The 25,943-nt window shown below is 34.5% G+C and overlaps 1 protein-coding gene across 4 annotated transcripts in view; it reads left to right on the forward strand.

Annotated features, from left to right (window-relative positions):
- The window catches only part of VPS13A (vacuolar protein sorting 13 homolog A), a 242,767-nt gene that overhangs the window by 80,116 nt on the left and 136,708 nt on the right, over positions 1 to 25,943 (forward strand). For all 4 annotated transcript variants that reach the window (XR_008956869.1, XM_026518814.4, XM_026518816.4 and 1 more), the window contains exons 24-33: positions 4,776 to 4,857; positions 6,485 to 6,639; positions 7,022 to 7,178; positions 13,927 to 14,006; positions 15,482 to 15,541; positions 15,752 to 15,905; positions 16,612 to 16,728; positions 16,808 to 16,911; positions 21,910 to 22,077; positions 23,448 to 23,752. Coding sequence is in view for 3 of the 4 variants with exons in the window: in XM_026518814.4 (XP_026374599.1) it covers positions 4,776 to 4,857; positions 6,485 to 6,639; positions 7,022 to 7,178; positions 13,927 to 14,006; positions 15,482 to 15,541; positions 15,752 to 15,905; positions 16,612 to 16,728; positions 16,808 to 16,911; positions 21,910 to 22,077; positions 23,448 to 23,752 (1,382 nt within the window). In the remaining variant the exon portion in view is untranslated. The remainder of the gene's footprint in view (positions 1 to 4,775; positions 4,858 to 6,484; positions 6,640 to 7,021; positions 7,179 to 13,926; positions 14,007 to 15,481; positions 15,542 to 15,751; positions 15,906 to 16,611; positions 16,729 to 16,807; positions 16,912 to 21,909; positions 22,078 to 23,447; positions 23,753 to 25,943) is intronic.

A 25,943-nucleotide genomic window follows, 5' to 3' on the forward strand; every position in this document is an offset into this window, starting at 1 on the left:
AGGTTTGGGAGCTAAAGTTGCCCCCTGGATTTCCGACAATGGTGCTGCTTTCTCAGGTTCAGTGGGTCAGTCTGCTACTTAATGGCAGGAGTGTAGTCTTACCTTATTAGGTGTGATAATAGTTATTGATTTTTCCTACATGTTATTTCCCAGGTTGAGGGAGGTGCTCTTTTATTCCTAGTTAGCTGATAGTTTTATTTGTGTCAGGAATATTTGTAGCACTTTATGTAATGCTTTTGCTACATCTCTTGTAATCATACAGTTTTCTTCTTTATTCTTGTAATATGAATTACATTGATTCTTGAATGTTAAACTAGCCTTGCATTCCTAATATAGACCTCCTTTATTCATGATATATTATCCTTTTAATACATTGTTGGATTTATTTGCTAATTTTTTGTTGAGGATTTTTGTATTTATGTTCATACAGGATCCTGGTTTATACTTGTTATGTGTTTGCATATGATATCAGAGAAAGTCCAGGTTTGTAAAATGAATTGGAAAAGGTTTCCCTCTTCTCTTATTTTATGAGATTTTTTTGTAAAGAGTAGATACTATTTCTGTCTTAAGTACCAGTGAAGCCATCTATGCTGAGAATTTCTTTGAGAGATTTTCAAATTGTTTCATTTTTACAGGACTGTTTACAGTATCAGTTTATTCTTGCACAAGCTTTATAAGACTTTGTCTGTTAAGGAATTTGTTCGTTTCATCCAAGGTGCTGAATATGTGGAAGTAAGGTTGTTCCTAATTAGTCCTTATCCTTTAAATGACTTTAGGATCCATGAAGATAACTGATTCATTTGTTATCTAGCGCTTTTCAGATTCAGAATTTCTTTTTGAGTTCTTAAAATTTGATGTTTTCTCTGTTTTGACATCATTGTTGGGGTTTCCTTTAGCTGTTTCTCCATAGTCCTTTTCAGCTTTCTGAGCATATTTAAGGCATTAAAAAAAAAAAAATCCTTTTTTAGTAAGTCCAGTGCCTTACTTCCTCTGCAACTGTGTCTGCTAATTTTGTCTGTGTATGGGCCATTCTCTCTTGTTTCTTTGCATAGATTGTCCTGTTTAGTAATCAAAGGAATTATGAGAAAACTAGACATGTATGTTCATTAACATAGATGCAAAAGTCCTTAACAAATACTGCAACCAAATAGTATGATATATAAAAAGGATAATATACTATAACCAAATGTATTTACCTTATGAAAGCAAAAATGGTTCACCAGTCAAGGCTATTAATCATATTCATGGAATGAAAGAGAAAAAGTATATTATCATTTCTGTGGAAGAGGAAAAAGTATTGACAAAACCCAACAATTATTGATGATAAAAACTTTTTTAAAAAATTATTTTTTTGAGAGAGAGCGAGCAAGCAAGAGAGAGCACAAGCAGGGGGAGGGGCAGAGGGAGAGAGAAGTACACTCTCTGCTGAGCAGGGAGCCGGATTGGGAGCTCTTTTGGGGGCTCGATCGCAGGACCCTAGGATCACAACCTGAGCTGAAGGCAGACACTTAATCCACTGAGCCACCCAGGCGCCCTAGTGATAAAAACTGTTAACAAACGAGGAATAGAAGAGTTTCTTCAGCCTGGTAAGGGACATCTAGTAAAAACCTATAGCTAGTATTGTACTTAATTTGAAAAAGACTGAATGCTTTCCTTGTAAGATCCGGAATAGTTCAAGAATGCCTTTTCTCACCACTTGTATTCAAGTTGATAGTGAATGTTCTAGCTTCTGCAAATAAATCAAGAAAAAGAAAGAAGAAGTAAAACTATCTTTATTTGCAGGTGAAATGATCATCAGCAGAAAGTCCTAAGGGATGTAGAAAAATGTCACTAGTAATAGTAAGCAAGTTTGCAAGATACATTATCATAATGTAAATAATTGTTTCTAAAAATGGAGAGAACTGTTCCATTCATAACATTAAAAAGGGCTAAATACTTAAGAAAAAATTAATAAAGAAGTACAAGACCTGTAAACCTTAAACTGCAAAACTTTTCTGAAAAAAAAAAGAAAACCTAAACAGTGGAAGGATATGCATAGTTGAGGATTGGAGGCCTGACCTCGTTGAGTTGGCAATCTTCTCCAAATTCTGTAGATTTCTCACAACTTCAGTCAATACAGATTTCTTTTCTGGAAATTAACAAACTATAAAGTATGTACAGTAATACAAAGGACACATATTAGCCAAAACAATTTATTATTTTTAATGTTAATTCCAGTATAGTTAACAATGTTACATTCATTTCAGATGTACAATATAGTGATTCAGCACTTCCCTATATTACTCTGTGTTCTTCAAGATAAGTTACTCTTAACCCCCTTCATCTATTTCACCCACCCCTCCCTCCCCCATTAACCATCTGTTTTTTATCTGTAGGTAAGAGTCTGTGTTTTGATTTGTCTCTTCCTTGGTTTGTTTCTTAAATTCCACATGTGAGTGAAATAATATGGTATTTGTCTTTTTCTGGCTTATTTCACTTAACACTATACTCTCTGGATCCATCCATGTTGTTGCAAATGGCAGGATTTCATTCTTTTTTATGGTTGAATAATACTGCATTGCATATATATACACCACATCTTCTTTATCCATTCATCTGTCGATGGACACTTAGGTTGCTTCCATAATCTTAGCCAAAACGATTTTGGATAAGAATAATGTTAGAGGTTTTCTAATACTTGATTTCAAGGTTTATTTCATGGCTACTTTACTAAAGAAAGTGGTTTTGTTTGGTATGAGAACAGACCCACAGATCAATGAAGTAGAATAAGCCTGGATATAAATGTACAATATAATACATGGTTAATATATATTTGATTTTATACAAAGATGCCAACCCAAATAAGTGGGGGAAATGTGATAGTTCTTTCAATAAATGATTTTGAAATAGCTAGATTTCCAAGTGGGAAAAAAATAACACATGGAATTTAACTTGAAATGGAACACAAACATGAATGTCAATGTCCCAAAAGTATAGTTTCTTTAACAAAAAATATAAGAGAAAATCTTTAAGTGCTTGTGGTAGGTAAAGATGTTTTTGGGATAAAGAAGCACAAATAAGAAAAATAAATTGATGAAAATGAAAATTTTCTACTTTTTGAAGGACAGTGGTTAAAAATGAAAAAGGCAAGCCATCCAACTGTGAAAAATATTTGCAATACATAGTATACAGAATAGTTTATCCAAAATATATAAGGAGAGCAATAGCCCAATAAAACATGAGCAGACATGTGAAAAGGTGTTTAAGGAGAGCAATAGCCCAATAAAACATGAGCAGACATGTGAAAAGGTGTTTAATTTTATTACTCATCAGGAAAATGCAAAGCAGAACCATTCTATCATTAATGTAGATGTAAAAAATTTCAGAACATTAAGAATTGAAATTAGGACAGCATAGTTCTTTTGGGGGGTTTGCCTAATGATTGTGAGGAACACGATGGAGGCCTCTGCATTGATAGTAATGTTCTGTTCCTGGATCTGAATTTCGGGTGCCTGGTTGTTTTCTTTATGACAACTTAGTGAACCTTATACTTAGTTTGTACTCCTATGTAAAGTGTTTTCCCAAAACATTTTATGCTCAGTAAAAATGCCTTCCCAAAAACAAATAGGATTTGGAGAAGGACAAACCCAACCCACGAACCTGTGATAGGACATGTAACTGTAACGCATTTGTGAAATTCTATTTAAAGCTAAGGTGAAATTGCCAGGAAGATTGCCAAAATTTAAAATGTCTGAAAACACTAAGCATTTATGAGGCTATGCAGCCGTGCAAACTCTTATCTGTTGATGTTAGTTTAATGTTGCAACTACTTGTGAAAACAGTTTGATACTACTTAGTAAGGTAAATATACGCAATTCTACTCTTTGATAAATACACCTTAGATAATCTTACATGTGAGCACCTGGAGACATGTTCAGGGGTGCTTATGGTGGCACTATGAATAAAAGCAAAAAATCTGTAAACAATACAAATATTCATCAACAGTGTAGTGGACAAATAAGTAGTGGTTTATTCATCAAATATGCAATATAGTCAGGCGGTGAGAATGAGTTGAACAATCAATATGGATAAAATTTAAACATTGTTTTGTAGAAGAATGTCATAGGAAAATGTCTAATACTCCCTTTTTGTACAGTGTAGAAAGAAGCAGAGGATAAACCATGTCAAAGAATCATTCATAGGAGGTAAAAAAGTAAATTAAAGTGAAATCATGATCAGTCATAGGGAATATAATCAAGGAGGATCACATGAGATGCTTCTAGGTAGGGATATAGTACTGCTTGGTTTTTTGGCCTGAGTAGAAGATTCAGGTATGTCTTTTCTTACTATTTCAAATTGCATTATATGTTTTTATGTGCTATATTTCTCAAAGCAGTAAAAAAGTCAATTTAATGAAATAGTTTTCAAAAAATGAAAAGTGAAATTGCAAACTTCCCAACTCCGTAGGTTTTAAATATTGGGACTGGTTATTTCCTGTGGATGTCCTGAGATGGTTTTCTTACTTAGTGAGACATTGAGTTAACACGTATCTAAGATCTTTTCCTACTCAAAGCCTGTCAACAAGAAAATTAATATAACAGTTTTATGATTTTTATTTAGCCTTGAAATTGTAAAACCACTTCTTTAAGTCTGTGTTTTATAATTTACTTTCCTAATTCAGACTGGATTTTTTTTTCTTCATTCAAAGTGAGATTTTTTTTGTTTTTGTCAACATTGTCTTAGGACTTTGAATAAAAATCTTTGTGCTAATTAACACCGAATTACTTTTCTTCCAGATTCAAAGGTCCACTTCTTTGGGAACATCACAGATTTCACAGAAAGTGCTTCCTTTCTTGGAACTTCCATGTGTTGATGATGGTAAAATGAAACTGGTTTAGGAAGTTTTCCTTATTAAAATGTATTATGAATATGATTTTCATTTTGAGACTATACAAAAAATTGCAGGCAATAGCTGATACGTATATGTTTTCCAGAAAATTTCACTAAAATTCCTTTAAGATAATAGAACTTGAATGTTTCTTAAAGTTCCTTTTGCAGCAGGAATTTTTGGTAAATAAAAGTTAAACTCATAATCTCACAAAATCCACTAGTAAGTTAATCATCTTTATCCTCCTTTGAGCTAGGAGCCCCTATAAAACTGTATTGATACATAATTTATAATGTTACTTAGTTATTTGGAGAATCTTATAGTAAAATTTTAGTTTTATTTTTATATTTTCCTTTTTTACTATTAAATGAAAAAATCAAGCCTTAATACCTACATTCACACATGAAAACTGGTAAATGTTTTGACATTAGATATCTGCTTTTTCTTGGCCACATTGGAAAGAAAAGTAAATGTATTTCTCTATTTTTAAGGCTTTAAAAATTGCTAAATGTTAAGTAACTGCAGTTACCATGCCAATCTTAGGTTTTCTAGAGAATGTTTTTCTTTCTGTGTGGTTAAGGGGCGGGGAGGAGATGTTTGTGAGATCATCTACCCTAAATTCAGGTTTTGGTTGTTAGGGATATACTTCAGATGGTTTTAGTTTCCTTTAAATCTTCTTTTAATGGTTTGGAGTTGTTTTTGATAGCAAATTCTGGAAATTATATGTGTGTGTATACACACACACAGACACACATACACACACACGAAAGACATAGTGATTGATCTCAGTTTCTTCATCCGAACCTCAGGGCCTGCTTTGTGCTTTTGATAGTACAGATTTTGTAGCTCTGTCCTATTTTTGTTACCCAGGTAGAGCATCATATTAGTGTGTTCCTTTGAAAATTCGTGTTGCATGTAATCGTTGGCACTGGCTATAAAAATTTTCTTTTGCGGGGTGCCTCAGACAGTTGAGCATCCAACTTTGATTTCAGCTCAAATCATGACCTCAGGGTCATGAGATCAAGCCCTGCATTTGGGGGAGCCCAACATGGAGCCTACTTAAAATTCTCTCCCTCTGCCCCTTTCCCATCCCCTGCTGGTGTATGCACATTCTCTCTCTTGCTCTCAAAAATAAAAATAAAATTTTTGTTTGCAGTTATTAGACTAATGACTTTAAAAGGTGATGTTCATTAGTCTAAAGATGAACTTTTATGTATTTTTTGTCATCAAAAATGTTACTTTTGGGCATAATCTCTATTTTCTATTTTCTCATCTTTTTAATTCAGATTTTGAAATATTTAGACCATTAATGTATTAATATTCATATTTATTTCTTGGGGCGCCTGGGTGGCACAGCGGTTAAGCGTCTGCCTTCAGCTCAGGGCGTGATCCCAGCGTTGTGGGATCGAGCCCCACATCGGGCTCCTCCGCTATGAGCCTGCTTCTTCCTCTCCCACTCCCCCTGCTTGTGTTCCCTCTCTCGCTGGCTGTCTCTCTCTCTGTCGAATAAATAAATAAAATCTTTAAAAAAAAATTCATATTTATTTCAGAAAAATTATAATGTTATTAAATCAGTCATTTTGATTATTGACTTAAACAGTGTTCTGTACTATTTAGATTCAGAGGAAGAATTTTTTGATGCACCATGTAGTCCCTTGGACGAACCTCTTCAATCTCCCACTGAAGTTCAAAGTTATCAGCAGAAAAAGTTTCAAAAGCTGGATTGTTCAAAAAATATGATTCAGTATAAAATAAGATTTGAAGTGCCAGAGGTATGTACCATGGTAAAATTTAATATGGCTTATTTAAATTGTTAGTCACTGCTGCTATTCAGCGTATTTATATAGTCTCATTACTAACATGTACTCCTGTTTCATCCAATTTAAGCTGAATCCAGATGTTACTCTGTGATTTTTCCTCCCCTTTCTTTGAAGATTTTCTTAATCAAAAGTTAGTTTAGTCATATATAGGGTTATTTGATACATATTTATTAAAAAGTTAATTGTACAACATAAATGTGTATGTGTGATATAAAATCTTTCCTACATTTTAAATACTGATCATATGTATACCTTATATATCCATTTATAACCACCATCCGCATAAATAATTTTTTATTTTGGTAGTGGTAGTTTCTTTTTTCTTTTTCTCTAGGTTTTGATTCAGTTTTATCACCTTGTTGGAGATTGTGAACTACCTGTGGTAGAAGTTGATGTTTTAGGATTGGGCACAGATGTTGAACTTAGAACATTTGATTTGAAAGCAAATGCCTTTTTGAAAGAGTTCTGCCTAAAATGCCCAGAATACTTTGGTAAGCATCTCAATTTTTTTAAAGTAATAAACTTTTATTGTTTGACTCCCTACTAGAGAGTTTAAAATTCTCTAGGCTTTAAATCAGTACATTTATTAAAACATTCTCAAAGAAATATTATATTATGAGTTGGTCTTCAGTTTTTATCTTATACTTGGAAATCTAGGAAGGTAGATCAAAGACAAAATGAAGATAATTTTTTTCATAAAGGAGAATAAAATAGTCCTGGTTTAATTTTAATTTTAAATCTAAGTACTACAGTGCTGAATTAGTTTCCTGTTGATATCATGTAACAGTTTACTACAGACTTAGTGTCGTATAACCACAGAAATTTGTTATCTTAAAGTTCTATTAATCAGTAGTCTGACGTAAGTCTTAACAGGTAAAAATCAAGGTGCCAATTGGAGTTCCTATATAGAGACTGTATGGGAAGATCCATTTCCTTGCTCATTCAGTTGTTGCCAAAACTCATTTCCATGTGGTTTAAGTCTGCTTCCTGCTACTTATTAGGTGAGGGCTGGCCTTAACTCCTATAGGCCTCTCTAATTCCTTGCGTTTGGTTTCCTGTATCTCAGAATGAGTACAGGGTGATAGATCCTTCTCATGTTGTCGTCTCTGATCTCAATCCAGGCTAATTTCCTCTTTACCTAATTACTTATGCAAAGTCCCTTTTGCCATATAAGGTAACATATTCTCAGGTGTTAGGGAGACATAATATGGATATCCTTGGGTGTCAGGGCATAGCATTATTTTGTCTACCATAAACATTTTATGTCCCAGAATCATAATGGATAAATTATATGATACCTCGGATAATACTTCCATTTACTGTGTTAGGCCTTTAGAAGAGGGTATTATGTATATTCCTTTATGTTTTTGGGTTTATTCGTGTAAGATAATTGTAAATGGTTGATGGAATGATTAAGACAAACAGTTTATTTCTAATGTGAATGCCTTTTATTTCTTTTTCTTGCCTAATTATTCTAGCTAGGACTTCAGTACTATATTGAATAAAAGTGACAAGAGTAGGCACCCTTTTCTTGTTCCTGATTTAGAGTATAAGGTTTCAGCTTTCACCATTGAGTATGATAGCTATGGGCTTGTTATATAGGGTCTTTATTATGTTGAGGTATGTTCCCTCTCTACCCACTTTGTTGAAAGTTTTTATGTAAATGGATGTTGAATTTTGTCATATGCTTTTCTTCAGCCATGGAGATCATAATATTTTTATACTTCATTTTGTTAATGTAGTATATCACATTGATAGATTCGTGGATGTTGAACCATCCTTGGAACAAATCCTATTTGTTTATGGTGTATGATCCTTTCAATGTATTGTTGAATTTATTGTGCTTATATTTTGTTGAGGATTTTCGCATTATGTTCCTCTAAAATATTGGCCTATGATTTTATTTTCTTATAGTATTCTTGGCTGGATTTGGTACCAGGGTAGTGCTTGACTTGTAAATGAGTTTGGAAGTGTTTCCTTCTAATTTTTAGAGATGTTTCAGAAAGATTAGTGTTCTTCATTTAATGTTTGGTAGTGTTCATCAGTGAAGCAGTCTGGTCCTGGACTTTTGTTTGTTGGGAGGTTTTTGATTACTGATTCAATTTCTTTATAAGTAATTGGTCCATGTATATTTTGTATTTCCTGATTATTAAGTCTAGAAAGGTTGTATGTTTCGAGGAATTTATCTGTTTCTTCTAGGTTGCCTAATTATTAGTGTTATGATTTTTCATTGTAGTTTCTTATGATCCTTTGTATTTCTGTGGTTGTCAGTTGTAATGTCTCCTTTCTCATGCCTGATTTTATTTGAGCCTTCTCTTTTTTTTCTTGGTGAATCTAGCTAAAGGTTTGTGCATTTTGCTTATTTTTGAAAGGACCCAGCTGTTAGTTATATTGATCTTTTCCATTGTTTTTTTAGTCTCTATTTCCTTTATTTCTAATCTGATATTTTATTTCCTTCTAATTTGGGGTTTTGTTTGTTCTTTTTCTAGTTCCTTGAAGTATAAAGTTAGATTGTTCATTTGAGTTTTTTCTTGTTTCAAGAGGTAGGCATTTATTGCTGTGCTCTGTCCTCTAAGAAATACTTCTGCTGCATTCCATAAATTTTGGTGTATTGTATTTATGTTCTCATTGGTCCTAAGGTATTTAAAAAATTTTTTCTTTATTGACTCAGTATAAAATTGTCAATATCTGCAGTAATTCTTTGTTGACCCAAATAGTAAAACTGTCACTATTTGCAGGTGATGTGATAATATATATATATATATATATATGTATAAATAAACTTTAAGGGCTCCACCAAAATGCTGTTAGATCTAATCAGTAAATTCAGTAATGTTGTAGGATAGAAAAATACAAAATTCTTTTGGGTCTCTATACACTATGAGAAGGAGACGTTAAGAAAACAATTCCATTTGCAGTTCCATCAAAAAATTAAAATGCATAAGAATAAATTTAAGGAGGTGAAAGACCTGTATACTGAAAACTATAAGACAGTGATGAAAAAAAAATAAGTGGAAAGATAATCCATGCTTATGGATTGGAATAATTAACATGAGTAAAGTGTTCATATTATTCATAGGAAATCTGCACATTCAGTGCAGTCCCTGTCAAAATTCCAATGACATTTTTCACAGAACTAAAAAAAAAAAATTCTAAATTGGTATGCGACCACAAAACACCCCACATACCCAGAACAGTCTTGTGAAAGAACAAAAGTGGAGGCATCGTGTTCCCTGATATCAAAATATATTACAAAGTTATCTATGCTACTGATATAAAACTTTATGGTAGCAATATAAAAACAAACCCATTGATCAATGGAACCAAAAAAGTCTAGAAACAAGCATATTCATGTATGGTCAATTACTTTTGGCAAAGGAGTCAAGAATATAATATGAGGAAAGGATAGTTTCTTCAATAAGTGGTGCTAGGAAAACTGGGCCCCCATATGCAAAAGAATAAAACTGGACTATGACTACTATCCTACACCATACACAAAAATTAAGATGGATCAAAGGCTCGAATGGAAGACCTGAAACCATAAAACTCCTGGAAGAAAATATAGGCAGTAAGTGCCTTTACATTAGTCTTTTGTTGGTTATTTGGATCTGGTTCCAAAAGCAAAGACAACAATAAACAAGTAGGACTACATTAAACCAAAAATCTTCTTCACAGCTAAGGAAGCCATCAACCAATTGAAAAGGCAGCTGACTGAGTGGGAGAAGATACATGCAAATTAAAATCTGATCAGTGGTTCATACCCAAAATATATAAAGAATTCCTGCAACTCAATAGCCGAAAACCAATTCAATTAAAAAAAAAGAGTAGAGGATCTGAATAGACATTTTCCCCAAAGAAAACATAAAGATGGCTAACAGGTATATGAAAAGATGCTGAATATCACTAATTATTGGGGAACTGCTGCTCAAAACCTCAATGACATATGACCTCACACCTGTCAGAATGGGTGTTCTCAAAAAAACAAGAAATAATAAGTGTTGGTGAGGCTGTGGAGGAAAGGAAACCCTTGTGTACTGTTGTAAATGTAAATTAGTGCAGACATTATGGAAGACAATATGTAGATTCCTCAAAAATTTAAATATATCATATGATCTAGCACTTCCACTTCTGGGTATTTTCCCAAAGAAAATGAAGACACTAACTCAAAAAGATAAATGTACTCCGTGTTCCTTGTGGCACTATTTATAATAGCCAAGATGTGCAGTCAATGAGTGAATTCATAAAAGATGTGATTATCTTATTCACACACATATGCAAAGACACAACAGAATTCTATTCAACCATAAAAAAGAATGAAATCTTGTCACTTGTGACAATATGGATGGACCTTGAGAGCATTATGCTAAGTGAAATAAGTCAGAGAAAGATACCGTCTGATCTCACTTATATGTGGAATATTAAAAAAAAAAAAATCCAAGCTGATAGGTACATAGAAGATTGGTGGTTGCCAGAGGCAGTGGTGGTGGAGTGCAGTTGGCATGGGTGAAGGGGCTCCAGAGATAAAAAATTTCCAGTTATGAAATGAATCAGGAGGATACAAAGTATAGCATAGTGGTTATAGTTAACATACCAGATTGCATATTTGAAAGCTGCTGAGATAGTAAATCTGGAAAGTCCTCATCACAAGGAAAAACAAAATCGTAACTATGAGGACAGATATTAACTAGATTATTGTGATCATTTCATAATATATACAAATAATGAATCATTCTTTTTTATACCCAAAACTAATACAGTGTTATGTGTGACATACTCAATTTAAAAAAGAGAACTGATTTAGTAGGTTAATTTTAATTTTATAAAGCTTCTTTGTAACAGAAGAACATTGTATATGGTTAGGAATGACATTAACAATTTTTAGTTAACTATAGAGCAGTTTTTGATTTAGTGCCACTGAGCAGTTTCGCTATAGGGCTTTCCCCCTGTACTTTCACATGCACAACCTCTTCCGTTATCACCATCCACCACAGAGGAGTACGTTTGTTGCAGTTGGTGTACATTGGCATAGTACCCCCACTGTCCACAGTTGCTGTTAGGGTTCAGCTTGGTGCTGTGCATTCTAAGGGTTTTGGACACGTGTAATGACAAGTATCGAGCATTATATTATCATACACAGTTCCACTGCTCTACAAATCCTCTATATTCCACCTCTTCATTCTTTTCTGTCTTGCCCCTCGTCCTGGCAACCACGGAGCTTTTTTACCGTATCCATAGTTTATCCTTTTTTCCAGAGTGTCACATAGCTGGGATCATACCATATATAGCCTTTCAGACTGACTTTTTCAGCTAGTAATACGTATTTCTGTATCTTCTCATTACTTGATAGCTCACTTTTTCGTACTGAATAATGTTCCATTGTATGATGATGTACCACAGTTTCTTTTTCCATTCACTTATAAAGGGCATCTTGGTTGCACACAAGTTTTGAGAGTTCTGAATAAAGGTGCAATAAACATCTGTATGAAGGTTCTTGTGTGGGCGTAAATTTTCAGCTGCCTTGGGTAAATACCAGGGAACACCACTGTTGGGTTATATGGAAAGAGTACTTTTACTTTTGTAAGAAACAATCAAGCTGTCTTCCAAACAGGCTATACCGTGTAGTATTCTCAGTCAGCAATGACTGAGAGTTCCTGTTGCTTCAGATCCTCACCAATATTTGATGTTGGTGTATTTAATTTTGAGCATTCCAATAAGGTATGAAGTGGTATCTCATTGGTTTTTTTAAATTTGTATTTCCCTGATGACCTAGAGCATCTTTCTCATATGCTGATTTGGCTTCTGTAGATCTTTGGCGAGTTGTCTATTAAGGTGTTTGATCTGTTGTTTTAATGGTGTTTGTTTTTTTCTTGATAATTTGTAAGAGTTCTTTGTATATTTTGGATAACAGCCCCTTATCAGATGTGTCTTTTGCAAATATTTTCTCATCTGTGGCTGTTTTTCTCATTTTATTAGCATTGTTCTTCACAGAGCAGGATTTTTAATTTTAATGAAGTCCAATTTAGTTCCATATTCTACACTTGTTCTGTAGCCCTTGAGAACATGAGTGTGGTAGACTTTACTATGATTATCTTTTGCTAAGAAAACTGTCATACATAGCAGATACAGAGTTTTACTTTATTATGCTTTTTTACATCAAGAAACCATTTGCTCTTGTGATTGGAAAAAAAGTGAACCAATTTGATAGTGCTCTCCAGCAATCCAGAAGTATTATAGCAGTTTTTAATTGTTATGTTTATTTTTTGTTTGTTTTCCCAATAGCACAGGATAAGAAAACCCTAGTTTGCAGAATACTGATACAAAGTTGCCATGGCCCCTATTTCTGTAACATTTTTGCTTTTGTATTTTTAGTTGGAGTGGGAAGAAGCGGATAGCATAATTTCTTATAAATGATCAGTAAATAGTTCTGTGGATAAGTAAATGTGTGAGAAAAGTCAAGACCTATTTAAGGTTTGAAATGCAAGTAGCATCTGAAGTAGAAAGCTGGCTGAATAGCTAATAAACTTTTAAATCTGGAAGATTCTGTGGAATGTGTTGCATTTTTTCCCCAGGAGTATTATGATTGATTTGTATTCCTTTCTTCCACTATCTAGATACTAATTTTGAATAATCATAAATAATTTGGTGATGATAGAGTTAAAGCCCTCATACAAAATACTGTTTTACAGCAGTTTTCCTACTATTTTCTTAAATTTTAATCAGAAGCAAGAATGCAACTAGTAAAGACTAATTTTACGGCAATGGGATTTACTCTAAACTAATATACAGAAAAACTTAGTTTTTCATCACATACCTGATCTGTCAAAAATAGGTTTTCAGGGAGTCTGACGATTTTCTTTCAAGGTATTTCTGTGGCTCAATGAATGGCTCACAATTCTCTCCATGTCCTTTCATTGCTCATGGTAATTACTCGTTTTTTCTTTAACTGATTGCTACTTTTTTTTTTTTTTTTTTTTTTTTTTTACACCTTACTTTCTGTCTAAGTTTAGAAGGGTAAGATTGTTTCACATTGTGACATAGGAGATGGGAAGGGAGTTGTGAGGAGAAATTACAGCTTCAGAGTTTAAAGGAGGAGAGGGACCTGACTTGGGTAAGGTAGAATCCAAGGCCCAGAACTGATACAGGAAATTCGTCTTTTCCAGTTATATTTTATTAATGTTGCTGATATTTATTTTCCATTGTTTTTTTATATGAAAGAGTAATTTAAAAAATCATTTTTAGATGCAAACGAGAAACCAATTTATTTGATTACAACACTGGATAATACAATGGAAGATCTGCTAACACTGGAATATGTGAAGGTGAGTGCTTCGTTTGTATGCTTTGTTGTGGTAAATGTACTTCTGTAATTTTGTAATCAAGTTTTGTAAGTTAGATGCAGCTTAATCTTCATCGTAATGTGTTTTCTAAAATTCCTAAAAATTTTAAGGTTTTCTTGTTTTGTCATCCTTTATTAGTTTTGATTTATAAAACACTTAATATAGAAAAATAATAGGCCTCTGTTCTAAGTAGAAATGACATGAAGTTTTGAGTTTTTTTCCCCTCCGATAGCCAAAAAAAACCCAAAATCAAAAACCCAAACCATTTTTTTTTTTTTTTTTTAGTCTTATTGTATTTGAGAGAGACAGCATGCATGCGGACGGGGGGTGGGGGAGAGGGGTGAAAAGAGAAGGAGAGAGAATCTCAAGAAAACTCCCACTGAGCACGAGCCCAACGCTGGGCTTGTTCTCGTAACCCTGAGATTATGACCTGAGCCGAAATCAAGAGTTAGAGGCTTAACTGACTGAGCCACTCAGGCGCCCTAAAACCCAAACCTTTTAATCTTGATGGAGTTTATTTTGATACGAGATCAGTCTTTCATTTGATTTCCTGGTGTTATCTGAACTTACCTCATTTTCCTGGTTTCAGTGACTCTATTCCTTTTCTATTGATTTATGATATTAATTTCATCATTTATTAAGTTTTTATATGTACTAGGGTCTACTTAAGATTTATTCCATGTTTTCATTGACCTGTTTTTACTTTTATGTAAGTGCCACATTAATTTAATAATTGCTTTATCGTAGGGGCACCTGGGTGGCGTGGTCAGTTGAGCTTCCCACTCTTGTTTCCCCTCTGGTTGTGAGAGATCACAAGGGTTGTGGGATGGAGCCCTACCTCAGGCTCTCTGCTCAGCACGGAGTCTGCTTGGGTTTCTCTCTTCCTCTCCGTCTGCCCCTCCCCCCTACACTTGTGTGCTCTCTATCTCTCTCTCTAAAATAAATATATGATAAAATCTTAAAGTAATTAATTAGGGGCGCCAAGGTGGTGCAGTTGGATAAGCGTTCAGACCCTTGGTTTCAGCTCAGGTCATGTTCTCGGGGTCTTGAGATCAAGCCCCACATGGGGCTCCCATCTCAGTGAGGAGTCTGCTAAAGTTTTCTCTCTCCCTCTGCCCTGAGCCACCCTCATGCGTGCTCTCTCTCTCTCAAATAAATAAATCTTAAAAAAAAAATACTTGATCATAATAACGCTGAAAGAGTATTTTATTGCTTTTAAGACCATTTTTACTATTATTGATGTAGATATTTTGGGTTTTTGTTTATGCATTAAATAGCTTTTATATGACGAAAGCATTCTAGATCTAAAGGTAATGCACAGTATTTGGATACTTGATAGACAATTCTGTCACATAGAGGAAGAATTAGGAAGGCCCTTATGGAGTTGAAATTGTGTATACTATATGTCTTCCTAAGATACTCGAACAGATTTGCTTTTTTTTTTTCTCTTTGGATAGGCTGAAAAGAATCTACCCAACTTAAAAAGTGCTTATAACAATGCTATGCAACTGATTAAGGTATGAATGAATAATTTATTTTTTAATTAGATACTGTATTTTTAAGTAAATATATTATGAAAACTTTTATAACTACAACTGTATGATCCTTGAAGATAAAAATAGAATATTATAAATTCTTTATCCTTTATACCACAAACCATAGTGCCTTATACCGAGCAGCAAACAAATATTTATTGACCTGTTACTAAAATCAGCTTTGTTCTTTAGGTGAACTTTTCCTCTTTGGATATTCATTTACATACTGAAGCACTTCTGAATACAATAAATTATTTTAATAATATACTTCCACAATTGGAAGAAAAACCAGCTCCAGTGTCTGTTGCAGAGACTGAAGACAAAGGAGAGGTCGTTAAAAAAATGCGTATGTTTAAAATTCAGCTTCAAAGTTTTTTACCATGTGGATCAATAATAAATTAGCTTTTGCTTTATTATTCATGCCTAATATTGGCTTCAGAATTCTATTGCCTAGATTAATATCTAGAAAGATTACTATATCCAGGTAAATTTTAGAAAATGATACTTAAAGAAAGTGATTACCAGTTAAGAAAATGTGACTTTTATTTATCACATTAATCTTTTTAGTCAGATATTATACAGTGCTAGTATTTGATTTGGATTAAAATTCATGCATTTAATATCATAATTTTAGATTAGAAAAATAGAACTGAGAAAATTTGAATCACTTCACGGTGTGCTTTTTAATCAAGTACTTTTTAAGCAATGAAAAGTTGAGGTTTGACAATGAGAAGTATTACCTCATAATCATTGTGTCTCAAGTGATTTGTGGTTTTACAACTATAATTTTTTAGGTTTAAATGTTAGTCTCATCTAGGAACTGTTTTTTGTTGGGTCTGATTTGTTTGGCTTTGTTTTTATTAGGTTTGATTGGTTTTTTTTAGAATCCCTAATTGAGTAGTGACAAGATTATTTTGCTTGCTTTCAATGGAATGGCAAATCAGATTTTCCTTAGTATTATCATTAATTTTTCTTATACTTCGGTTACTTTATAAGGGTAGTGAGCTAACTACTAAACTTTTTCCTTATGTTTTACAATTATTTTTTTGCAGCTTTAAAACTATCCAAGAACGAAGATATTATTACCTGGCAGATTTTAGCGGAATTATCTTGTTTACAGATCTTTATTCAAGATCAGAAACGTAACATTGCTGAAATTAAGATTGAAGGTACTAAAATTTCAGAAAAAATAAATTCAGAACTATTAAATGGGAGAAAAGCCATTCAGTCATTCTTGTATTCCCTTAGGGCTTGATTCTGAGATCGTTATGAGGCCTGCTGCAACTGAAATAAATGCAAAGCTAAGGAATATAATTGTTTTGGATTCTGATAAGACAGCCGTATACAAAAAGGTATGAATTTGTTACTTAATAGTACCTCATTAAATATGCTTGTCCTTAAACATTGGTCATATAAATTAGTTGCTGAAATTTAGCAATGTGGCTATTAAGTGGATGGGTTTTGGAGTTAGGCATAATTGGGTTTGTATCTTAGCTCTGTTCCTTAGCAGTTGAGTGACCTAAACTGAGATTCTGTTTCTTTATTTGTAAAATGAGGATTAAGTATCTCATAAATAAGTTTACATAATGCTCCTGAAACATAGTTGGGGGCTAAGGAGGGGCAGTTAGTAAATGCCTTTTTCATTTTTTTTCTTTCTTTTTGTTCTTCTCCAAATACCGTGAACTTTGTGATGCATTTCAGATTTCAGCAGCAGAGGGTATGAAGTCAGACTGAACAGATGAGATTATTTTTTAAGTTTATTTTCATGGGTACTTACTATGGTATAGCTGTTCACAATATTAACTGAGTCCTTTGAACGGATGGCTAGTGGTCGAAGGGATCAGTATTAGTACTGGGTATAAGACAGTAAGGTTCTTGGTCCAGATACTGTTGTAGAGTTGGACAGGTAATTTTTGAACAGTCGAGCCTCTATGTAAGATGGTATATTTAAGAGAGTGAAGACAACATCAAGGAGTAGGATCAGAAAAGGCTGAGGTACTTCTTGAGTCATGAAGTCAGAGTTTGGAGTGTGAAAGGAAATAAGTGAGGTTTAGCCAATAATACTGATGAAATACAGTGATGACTTGATTTTTCTGTTAAATAAAAATCCTTACTCTTTATATTTTGTTATTAGGCTTGCTAGTGTGAGAAAACAAGGTGCCAAAGCATCAAATGTGTGTGGTCCATAGTAATAAGGAACAAGAAATTTTCCGGAAGCCATGATTTAATGTGCTTCTATTGTTTTTAAGAAAAAAACAAAAGTACTAAAGCATTTAAGAAGTAGATTATGCATTTTATTTGCCCTGTCTAGGAAGTAAAGCTCACATAAATAAGTCCATCTACTAAAAGTCGCACAAGTAGTTAGTAATGGAACTGATAATGTAACCCAAGGCATTTACTTTTTTTCTCCTATTTAATTTTATTATTAATGCATCTGTAAGGTTAAAAAAATCAATTTACAAAAAGCTACAAAATGAAAAGTTTCGTACTTCGGTCTTCTTGCCCCAACCCCATTTCCCTCTCCCTATTCCTTGACTTTGATTCCAGTGTACATGGTTTTTTAGATTTTTAAAAAAGATTTTATTTATTTATTTTAGAGAGTGTGGGGGGTGGGGTGGGGGAGGGGAGGCTGGGGAACAGGAGGGGAGGGAGAGGGAAAGGGAGAGAATCTCATGCAAACTTTGTGCTGAGCACAGAGCCCAACGCGGGACTCGATCTCATGATCCAGAGATCATGACCTGAGCTGAAACCAAGAGTCTGACGTTTGACCGACTGAGCCACCAGGTGCTCCTCCAATGTACGTGATTTTTAAACAAACTGCCTTGGTTCGATAACTCTCCACATGTCAAGGAATTAGAGGGACAACATTTTGCCCCAGATCAAAGCTTCCTAATTACTGTGCCATGACAGACTATTGTGCTCTGAATGGGTTTTGGGCACAATAATGTATTTTAGCCCCTCAGCTTTTTGGGAAATTGGGCAAAGGATACCTGGAGTTCTCAGACTATTTGCATCTGCTCTGGAGCATCATCCTCTGTTTACCCTAGAACCATTGTACAGATAATTGTTATTTACGTGCGTTATACATAATATAGAATAACATGGACTCTAAGAAGGAGTCTAGCTGATCTAACATTCTTATGAAATAAGAAGATATCATTGTAAATTAGTTTCTTATATCTTTTTTATAGAAGTATGTTTTAAAAGTGAATGTTTACAAGAATTACCCACTTATTTTTATTTTTTATCCTTGGGTCTGTTGAACCCACGTATTAACCCATAGAAGATATTCTTCATCTCTGTTCCAAGTTTTTTTTTTAGTCGTTAATATATTCTTTATTCTTCTTTCATCTGTTTCTTTGCTGACATTCATCTGTTCATGCATATTTTCTACCTTTTCTACTAGAAGCATTTACCATTATTAATCATAGGAACTTAAAATTCACTGCCTGGAAGTTACAACGTCTGTGTTACAGGCAGGCCTGGTTCTGTTGATTTCTTTGTCATTTGTTGGGTTTTGGTTTTCCTTGCTTTTTGTGGTATATCTTAGTTACTGATTGAATGTGACAGATCATGTATAGGACACATACTGAAATGAGCAATATTTATGTCTGATAATGGGTACTTTCTCTGCTAGGCTATTAGCATGGAGGTTGAGACAGTTTAATGGAGAGCTGAGCTGGGTTTGAGTTTTCTTGTTTAATAGGATTGCCTTCATTATACTACACATTCCTTCAGCTATATTTTGTGCTTAGGATGGGGGACTTTGTTCCTGGAATGCTGCTCCATGCTCTGTATTTGATCTTCCCTCTACTTCCATACCTTAAAAATTTCTCTTTCTGTACACTTTTTTTTTTTTTTTAAAGATTTTATTTATTTATTGGACAGAGAGAGACACAGCGAGAGAATGAACACCAGCAGGGGGAGTGGGAGAGGGAGAAGCAGGCTTTCTGCTGAGCAGGGACCCCGATGTGGGGCTCGATCCCAGGACCCTGGGATCACACCCTGAGCCAGAGGCAGACGCTTAACGATTGAGCTACCCAGGCACCCCTCTTTCTGTACTCTTGACCGTTTCTTTCATGATCGTTTACTGCTGCTTTTTCTTCAGTGCTTTCCTGCTTGATGGTGAGTATTTTGTTGGCAGAGAGGTGTTTTGGGTAGACTTGTCAGTTGTCCTAGTCCTGTTCCAGTCCTCGCCATGCCTGTTCCTTTAAGTTTCTAAAATGGGGCATTCATGGGGTGCCTGGGTGGCTCAGTCGGTTAAGCATCTGACTCTTGATCAGCTCAGGTCAGGATCTCAGGGTCCAAAAATTGAGCCCTGTGTTAGGCTCCACACTCAGTAGGCAGTCTGCTTCTCTCTCCCTCTACCCTCCCTCTGCTTGCATGTGCTCTTTCTCTAAAATGAATAAATCTTTAAAAAAAAAAAAAAAGAGGGCATTCTTTATGTATCTGTCCCTCTTTTCCATGGCATCTGACTCATCTCTTTAGTAGTTCCTATGGGGAGAGCGTATTCTTCCCTGCCCTAGGAGAAGGTGAACTAGAATGGTGTGGCCCCTAGAAGGTTTCTCTGCATGGGTGTAGAAGGGGTTTTCTTTTATCCTAGCCCCTGAGGCATAGTGTCTTCACCTGTTCCTGAGGACAACAAAGTATTGCCTTTCTCCTAGGTTCTTTTTTTAAGATTGATTTATTTATTTTAGAGAGCAAGAGTGTGAATGGGGAGGAGAGGAGGGGGAGGACGAGAGAATCCTTAAGCAGATTCCCCACTGAGTGCAGAGCCCTAGGCAGGGCTGGATCTCAGGATCCTGAAATCATGACCTGGGCCAAAACCCGAGTCAGACGCTAACTGACTGAGCCACCTGGGCACCCCTCTCCTAGTTTCTTAAGGTTTTGTTTTGAGAAGAGAATAATCCTGGTGGTCTTTTGGCCCTTTTTGCAATGAAGACTTCTCCCTCTTCCAGGGTCATAACCAAGGAAAGCTTTCTCTCATCTTCTACTCTGCCCCCAGTATTTCTCATAAGCTCCTAGCAGAGAGCTCCCCGTGAAGTCCTTGCAACTGGGAGTGAACTCTTCTTGGGTCTGTGGCTGCCAGAGATTCTATATCTCACATTAGTCCATAGTCCACCTTTACCATTTTAGCTGGATTCTTCTTATCTAGCTTGTGTGGTACCTGGCATCTCCTTCTCCTTCCCCTTAACACAGGTAAACTGGTGCTTGTGTTCTGTCTCTCCTGAAGGTACTTTTTTTATCCTTAGATTTTAGGCTGCTTGGTTGGCTTGTAGCCTCAAATTTCTAATGGTTTTTAAGAAAAGTTACGGTTTTATAGTTTATCTGGTTCTTTGGTGGTGGTGTGGTTGCCGTTAAGGTTTGGAATGGGCCTCTGCTCAGCATTCTACATCTGAGACAGAAGCAGAACTCCTGTAGGCTTTTTTCAGCCTCATCTTGCACCTCCGCCTTCAGAGCTCCTTAATTTCTTTGATTTCTTAGGTTTTCTTTGTTCCATGTTGGAATTCATTTGCTTTTTTGATGGCTCTTCAGCTTTCCGGCTTCTAGCATTTAGGAGGGTCAGGAAAGATATAAACGAAATTAGTTGATGATATGTCCATCTTCCAAAATGTTTTTGACATTTCACATGTGCTGTTGTCTCTACCATTTTTCACTAGTAGTGCAGAGCTTGAGATTTCAAACTGCCGTAGGTAAGTCTTATTCAGCAGTTGAGATGACCCTTCACAAACTAATAAGAGAACTATAGTGATAGGAGGAGACTTTTTGAAGAATCTGGAAAACCTATTCACATAAATCAAGAGAAGTAGGTTTCATTGAGTTGCAAAGGTACGGTGTTTTTCAAACTTTTTACAGTGACCAAATAATACATTCATATGGCTACTCTTATTATATAAGTATACGCACTAAATGAAAATGTATGGTCCGATCATTTTTCTTTAGTTTAGAGAGCGAGAGTGTGAAAAAATATTATTGAAAAAAATGTTGGGCCAGACCTACTAAACTAATTTCATGACCCACAAAGGAAGCTGCCATCACCAGTTTGAAAAACCTTGCCGTTTAGGTTCTGATAAAGGTGTTAGGGGGCACCTGCATGGCTCAGTCGGTTGAGTGTCCAATTCTGGATCTCAGCTCAGGTCTCACTCTCAGAGTTGTGAGTGCGGGCACTGGGCATGGGGCTTACATTAAAACAAAACAAACACTAGTTAGAATTACTGCTTTATTTGTACTTGGCTTGAATACTTAGGAAGATTTTCCAAATACGTGTGTTTCATTATTTTGTGCTTTATTTTTGTACTGAAAGCACATTTCACAAGTGGATTTTGACACTTGAATTTTCTCTCATTAAGGCTGTTTACATCACTGGAAAAGAAGTTTTTAGCTTCAAAATGATTTCTTTTGTGGATGCAACTGCTGGTTCTGCATACACAGATATGAACGTGGTTGATGTTCAAGTTAATTTAACTGTCGGTTGCATTGAAGTAGTTTTTGTCACAAAATTTCTTTATTCTATATTGGTAAGTATGTTAATCAAATTTTTTATTTTTTCCTACTAGTTGGAAATTGCCGGGTGTCAGACATAGGTAAAGAGCAAAAATTCCTTGCATTATTTTTTTCCCTGATTTTTCATAATTTTCTGGGTATCCTTTATCATGACTGAAATGCACAGTGTGTTATTTATATAAAATCTTTTTCATATAAGAATAGTCCAGTTAATTCATACATGCATACTAATGTATTAAATATGTACATTATAGACCATATATAGGATTTGTTATATATTAATTGAATTCTTTATTTTATATATAATTGGTTTAAGTCTTTGTTTTACCTGACTTATAATTCTAATGAAATATATTAAATATATAATTGAAGTTTGTTTTGGTCTCATGTAATCATTATGGAAATTGTATTTTCTATTGCATATTGTAACTGTGATCATGTGGGGCTTTAAAGTGTTTAGAATTAATTTTGTATGATACCACCACAAGGTGTTTTGTGTTCTTTTCTCCTTTTCAGTCTTTTCCCCCGTTTTTCCCTTGCTGTCAGCTATTAATTTTTTCCTGTGAGTGTCATACCTGTCTCTATGACTTCAGTATTCACTTTTTAAAAAAATGTGGTCTCTAAATTTTGGTGTATAAACTAGATAATCAGTTGATTCTAAATAATGTCGCTATTTTTGTGATCTTTTAAACTGAGGTTATGATACAATTTTTCCCATAGCCATGATTTTTTTTCATACACAGATAGTAAAGATGAACAAACATCCCTGGTCTAATTTTTATTTTTTCTGATTTATTTTTATAAATCAAAATCATTATGTCCCAAAGCCCTGCCTTTTACTCAAAAATTACTGAAAATGAATTGTTTTGAAACATGCAAATGAAGTATAATTTTAAAATTAAGTATAATTCTAGATATATTTTACATTACTGAAGTATTTTCTAGAGTTCAGAATTAAAAAAAACTTTAGAGTTCTTGACAAACATATTTTATAATTTTTCTGTTACTTTTTGTCTTACAAACATAAATAAGCTATCACAGTCCATTGAGGCTCTGTAGGGAAATACAGTATGCTTGCTTAGCCTTTAGGGAAAGTGAGATAATAAAGGAAAAGAGTTGCCAGTGAAACCTTGAAATATCTGCATGTTGCTGTGTTGTAGGGACAAGATTTTTGTTTTTTCCACTATGTTTCTGTATCCTGGTGTTTCTCAACTTTTATTGCAGAAAATTGAGATTTAATACAGACAACCAGACTTTGAATAAAGAATGCTTGGTTGTACCAAGAAAAAATTTTTCTCATGGGAGTGAAATCATAAGCATCAAGATATATTTAACAATCATTCATTAATGGTAACTGTAAGAATATAATTCTGTTATCTTTTAGGCTTTTATAGATAATTTTCAAGCTGCTAAACAAGCCTTGGCTGAGGCTACTGTTCAGGCAGCAGGAATGGCTGCTACTGGTGTAAAAGAATTGGCACAGAGGAGTTCTAGAATGGCGTTGGATGTTAACATCAAAGCCCCAGTGGTGGTCATCCCACAGTCTCCAGTTTCTGAAAATGTTTTTGTTGCTGATTTTGGACTAATTACAATGACAAACACATTCCATATAATAACAGAGAGCCAGAGCAACCCCCCACCCGTTATTGATTTGATAACAATAAGGCTGAGTGAAATGCGACTATACAGGTAAGCTTTGCTTAGGTACATTTGTGGAGAATGCAGTCTTTTTCAAACTTTCTACATTAAAGGTTTTGGTATCCTGAGTCTTCTGTGTACAGGGAGATTTTACTTTATGTAACTATACTTAGTTTTGAGATTTTTCTCTTCCCCAAGCTTTTTGGCAAGATCTATTAATACTCTCCCAGTTTTTTGAAAACCTAGATGGTATTTGAAAATTACTCCTTAGATAATTAGGAACACTGTACAGTTTATTATCTGAGGATGTATATTTGTGCTTTTTTGTAGTTCTTTTGTAAATTATAAGGTTATAAAAAAGTGGGAGAATTTCTAATATAATACATTTATTCACTTTGTAATAACAGCATTAACCAAACCACTCTGTCAGCTTTGTGCTGTGGATCTGATGCTCTAATTTAAAACAAAATAAAACACAGAATACATCATATGTAATCATTGGGCATAGGATTATGAATTAGGAGAATAAGGGAATCTCCTAATACAAATTAGGAGAATAAGCGAATAGTTCCAGAACGACTTAACTGTGTTTCCATGCTATTTCTAATCACCTGTTCTAGATTTAACACTATTTCTTTTCCAACTTGGATCCCTCTATTTATAACACTGACTTGCCCTCTTCTTCCTGTCATTTTTCTTTGATCTCATTTTCTTTGTTTCATTCCCCTTATTTTGCTACATCTACTTCTCTTTGACCTCTGGCTGGTGTGGCTCCCTCCAGCCCTTCTTTCTTTCTTTCTTTTTTTTTTTTTTTTAAATTTAAAATTTTAATTTTAGTTTTAATTTTTTAAAAAAATTTTAAAGTGAGCTCTTTGCCCAACATAGGGCTTGAACTCATGACCCTTAGATCAAGAGTCATATGCTCTACCAAATGAGGCAGCCAGGTGTCCCTGGCCCTTCTTTCTATTAGTTGAATATTTTTAAAGGAGCTGTATTGAGATATAATCAGCATGTAATAAATTGCATATTTTTAAAGTATATAGTTTGAAAGTTTTGACATGGATACATGTGTGACAGTTTGTGTACAATTGTAGTATTTCTTAAATATTTGGTAGAATTCACCATTGAAGCCATTTGGACCTGAAATTTACTTGTGGGAGATTTTCAACCACAATTTCCATTTCTTTAATAAACTCAGGACTATTCAGATTTTTTTTTCTCAAGTGATCTCTAATTTTTTCTCATGAAATTTGTTCATTTCATCTCAGTTGTAAAATTTTATGGCATAAAGTTGTCCATAATACTCCTTTTATCCATTAATATCTGTAGTGATATCATCCCCGTTATTCTTGATACTTAAAATTTATATCATTTTACTAATTTTAATGAACTACCTTTTGATTTTTCTCTCTTGTTCTCTTTTCTTTTTTCATTGATTTCTTCTTTGATATTATTTCTTTCTGCTTACTTTGGGTTTAATTTTGCTCTTTTTGTAGGTATCTTTCGGTGGTAGCTAAGATTACTGCTTTGAACATTTCTTACCTAATGTAGGCACTTAGTGTTAAAATTTCAGAGTTTCTCTATGGCATTTTACCATTGAACTTAGCTACCTTGTTCTTTTTGGACGCTCAGCTCTGTCTTCTCAACTTGTGGACTTTGCTGGTCCTTTCCTGGCTTATCCCTCCCTTTACCATGGCCTGTAAATTATCTCAAAACATAGAAGTTGGAGCAAACACAGGGCTCACCTTGTTGTTGTTGTGATTTTTGTTTGTTTGCTTGTTTACCAACTCTCAGGAATGAGTTGCCTGATGTTCTGTCTTGAAAACCACATTTTAATGCATTTTATGTGGGGTTTTTTTTGGTGAGGGGTAGTTGTTTCAGGCAGGATGGTAAACTCGGTTCATATTATTTCATCTTGGATGGAAGGAGAACTTTTCAACAATTGAGTATTTACGTACTTATTAAGCACCTAGTATGTCTCAGTTACTGTGCAAGGAAGAAGTATAATAATGAGCAGTCTTTACAAAGGATGAATAAATAGTACCTACCTCATTGTTGAGGTAGGTGTTATTTAATGAGTTTACTGAGCTGATGCACAAAACTAGAATCACATTTAGATTTTGGAAGGGTTGTAGAAAACCAGGTGAAAAGGAGACAAAACTGGAAGTTGAAAGAATGGTTTATTAACTACTGGAGTGATTCACTTATGAATAATATGTAATGCTCTCTAGGGTAGGGAAGT

This window comes from Ursus arctos, unplaced genomic scaffold (genome assembly GCF_023065955.2).
Source record: "Ursus arctos isolate Adak ecotype North America unplaced genomic scaffold, UrsArc2.0 scaffold_33, whole genome shotgun sequence".
Lineage (NCBI taxonomy): Eukaryota > Metazoa > Chordata > Mammalia > Carnivora > Ursidae > Ursus > Ursus arctos.